Genomic DNA, 4,207 nt, shown 5'->3' on the forward strand with positions numbered 1-4,207 from the left:
GCTTCATTTTGTGATTGATCGACCAATCATTGAACGACATGAATCCGAGTTTGTGCAGTCTTGGATGTCGGCGCCATCACCAACTCAACACCAGCACCGCTACCCCACACGTTCATCTCCGGTGACACCTGCACCCACAACACCTGTGCGCAGCGAGAGTCTTTTCCACCTCCGGGCCGACATCAATGTCAAGGAGACTGTCTGCGGTCGGGACAGCAACGGGAAACGTCTTGCTCAGTGTGTGTTTGAAGGCTCAAGTTGGGATGTCCTCAAGGTGCAAATCTTTGCATACTGCCCGCCACACGTTGAGTACAAGGCTACACACGAAGGGGAGCCTCGTGTCTGGACGATCGAGAGCGAAAACCCCACCATCGCCGACTTTGACACGTTCATCATGCTCAAGATGGGACGATACTTTTTCAAGCCGGGCAACAGCAATCAGGCGCATCGTTACCTGGTAGAGCACCAGGATCACACGTTCTCTGTTGTCGTTCTCAAGTGGGGCAGTTTGGTGTCCACATCCACCGACTTGCAAGGCCTCCAAGAGCAATGTATTCGTCCCCAAGTTCAAGATCGATCTGGAGCTGCCGCCGAAAGTGCCCACAGCCAAATGGTTCGGGAGCTGAAGGGTCAGTGGTCAACGACGTACTCATCATTCGAATCGAATTGGCGCATGTGGGAAGCGTACATCCTGAAGACACCAACACATCAACATGCCCTTCACATATCAAACCCACCCCCAGCCACAATGCTTCACCTCTTTGAACCAGTGCTGAATGGGGCTCAAGTGCGGAACCAGAACTTGCAGAGCAGCATGGCAGTTGCCCTCGATGTTGTCGACTCAAGTCTGGAGGGTTTGGCGACGTTGAAGTGGTATATTCATGACGTAGCATCCCGCATCGAGCTGGACGAAACAGCGTTGAGAGCAAAGCGCCGCGCTATTGAAGGTTTCTTGCAAGAAGTGACCCCGGTTGCTCAGCGAACAGATTTGATTGATTTACTTCGGAACATTCCAAACGTAAATGATAATGAACACAAGGAAGATGACGACGAATGAATGATATTTATTCTTCTTCTCTTTCATCTTCATGGACCGGAACATACTCAAGCATGTTGTCATTGATGTCGCTTGATGCATCATCCTCGTCGACGAGTCGCTTGGATGGATCAAACCGGCCTTGCTTGCTGTAGCCACAGTGTCGAAAAATGTTCGTCATGTCGTACGACTTGAACGTTTTCAAAATGCTCATGATGACGAGCTTGAGATCCTTCGTTGCCGACTCCTTGTAATGCCGCTTGAAGGACTTCTTAATCAGCCCAAACACATATTCAATTGGATTGTAAAATGCGCAATACGCTGGAAGGAATATCGGAACTATCCCACGACCCCGGAGGTAGTACACGATGTCAGCGTGGCAATGGATACTGGCGCCGTCGAGAATCCAAATCGACCCACGGCCAGGGTATGGGCTCACGTTGTCTGCATGGATCCCACAGCACTCCATGAATTTGGCACGATCAAAAGTACCATCGGTGTCGAAGACCTCCACGATGCCGTTGACGTCGATGAAACAAAGCAGGGAAACCCTTGGTTTCCGCTGAAACTCGCCACGAAAGCAGAGCTTTTTGCCCTTCATTGCATAGCCTCGCTTTCGGAGCATGCCCCTGTTGTCGAAGCTGACCTCATCGAGGAACTGGATGCTGAGGTGTGTCCAGTCCAGCGACGCGAGCTCGGTGAAATACCGTTGGATGTCTTGCTGCTTGATGTGGATGGCTCGACGCTCCAAAGCCTTCCACGTCAAGCCGTGCTTGTGTATCACGTTCCAGACTGTGCTGACCGAGATGAACCTTTTGAACTCGATCTCGAATGCCAACTTGGCCTCGTCCAAAAAGGACATTGGGTTGGATTGGTAGTAGCGAACCAGCCACACATGTTGTGCCTTCGTGAACGTGCCCTCGCGTGGGTTGTTCTTCCTGGCATAGTCCCCGGTGGCTTCGTAGGTTTGAATCCACTTGGACACCGTTGTTGTTGACTTGTGGAATATACGAGCGACATCCGTGCGCTTCATTCCAAGGAAGTAGTACGCATAGAGGGCATGCATTACAGTGTTCCTGGAGGCATGTTGCCGGCCGACGACATCCACGATCATCTTGAGTGCAAAAGGGGGATTATTACTTGGTTGAGTATTGTATACAAACAGCAGTATATAAATGGATCGATCGATTTTGGACAATCCACTCAAGAGTCCAAATATTGGCGAAAAGGACAATACCAACCGCACATAACCGAAAAACATGAAGTTGCATCTCCTCGTTACCTCGGGATATTGACAGAGATATGAAATAATGACTGAAATCAAAGCTTTTGCAGCCATGAACACATTAACTGACGAAGAATATGTCCCGATATCCCCCTCCGCGAACTGCACGCTATAATCCCCCCCACACGCAATTTGCGGCCATCTCGACCTCCAGTGCGTTTTCACGAAGAAGTTAACGTGCAACAAGAACGTGTAGCTTCACGACGACAGCACGCTGGGGGTGGAGGTGTGTATGCCTTGTTTCTATTGCAATTGACATTTAGCGCTAATTGATTAGAACCAACACCGAATGTTGTACCCACATTACGAAGAGATATGATCTGTCGATATCCTGGGTGCACCTTGAAAGTTAGGATTATGGCCACCGGCCTGTGTGGACGACATGGACCTCGTTGCTCGTTCCTGGTTGCGATAACTCCGTTCGCTCTCGCGGCCTCTGTCGCTTGCACGGTAGCGTAAAAGTAAACGATCACTATGGCAGCCTGAAGTTGGCACACCATCGTGGCCTTTGTAGTGCTCATTGCGTTGTGACACTGTTTTCGATGCCCAATTGCCAAAATCGAAGCTACCAAACTCAAGCTTTGCCACTATCACTTTTCATTTCATTAGCAACCTTAGATGAATGAACCCTTTATACTTCTTGCACATGCATTGAAACTGGGACTTGCGCAGAGGGCACATTGCATTGTTCATGGCGCGGCGGATATGATGAGGTAGTGCTGACACGAGGGCCAAAATATTGCTTTTGTACTCACAAGCTGAATTAACTCGGCTATACTGAGCGGCTAGTCACAATAATATTTAAGATAAGGGATATGATACCAATATGCACGAAGGAGAAAATAGCAAAGGTACTTTAGTGAATGATTTGCTGTCTGGGTGCTCATCCCAACTGGTAGTTCCTTCAAACCACTTGTACCAACTTTTCGATGACAACTGAGTGTGCCCTGGGTGGATACTGCCCAGATCAGGCGCATTTCGGGCAGGCGTTTTGACCACAAAACGCTCTCAACAATTTCGACCTTGAGCAGCTCAGTCAGATACAGCTCCCAGACTCTTATACCCATCCACGCTTTCTCTTGCACGATGTAAACATGACTAGGTGGAAAAGCAATATTCGAGGAAACAGTCAAAATCACTCTTAAGCTTTCAAAATGAAGATAAATTGCCTTTGTATTCCTTTTATATATTTTCAACAGGTATGAGTACCTCTGAAGACAAAATATATTGAACGTCTGTGAACAATAGTCTATTGTGACCTCGCGTTAGGTAAGGCCCATCAGAAAACTTCAACGAACATGCTGAGGTTCCAATACACACTGAGTATACGGAATAACGTCATGGAATGAACCCTGCACCACATGGGCTTCGAGCGGGAACTCTACGGCGTGAGCTATTTTTCGTATTGTTTGTGAATTTGTTGTCGTATTAATTTTCCAACGTAGGACGGTGTGCATAACATAACATGATTATATTTTACAGTATGATTGGGACATGTTGTTGCAACAAGGACAAATATGCATTGAAAATATTGTATTACACGTAGGAAGCATGCAGGATATCGTGTACTAGGTCGTAGAAATACTTTTCACCCATTGGCTAAAAATATTGCAATTTCTACTTGCAGGTTGCACGCTGCGACAATATTTAAATAACGAAATAATGGTGAAGTACCACTGGGGGCCTTTTCCCTTCTTTCCATGTAATGGTAGTCGTTGCGTTAGACGGGGAAATCTACAATATCAAGTGACCAAACCTGATCTTACGTCGGAATGAACGATTCGATCGCACAACGGATTTACCATTATTTGGCATGTTGCGAAACAACTGCGAAATCCTGTCACACATGATATCCACAAATTAGATGCGAGAGGTGATCAAGATCA

At 47.4% G+C, this 4,207-nt stretch overlaps 1 protein-coding gene across 1 annotated transcript; it reads left to right on the plus strand.

Moving 5' to 3' along the window:
* Positions 1–64: 64 nt before the first annotated feature.
* Positions 65–1,057, plus strand: H310_15104 (hypothetical protein; the record flags this gene model as incomplete). The annotated part of the gene is made up of 1 exon (XM_008883081.1): positions 65–1,057. One exon carries the CDS (start codon positions 65–67, stop codon positions 1,055–1,057), a length of 993 nt encoding a protein of 330 aa, XP_008881303.1.
* Positions 1,058–4,207: the final 3,150 nt, after the last annotated feature.

This window comes from Aphanomyces invadans (assembly GCF_000520115.1).
Source record: "Aphanomyces invadans strain NJM9701 unplaced genomic scaffold supercont1.173, whole genome shotgun sequence".
NCBI classification, from domain to species: domain Eukaryota; phylum Oomycota; class Saprolegniomycetes; order Saprolegniales; family Verrucalvaceae; genus Aphanomyces; species Aphanomyces invadans.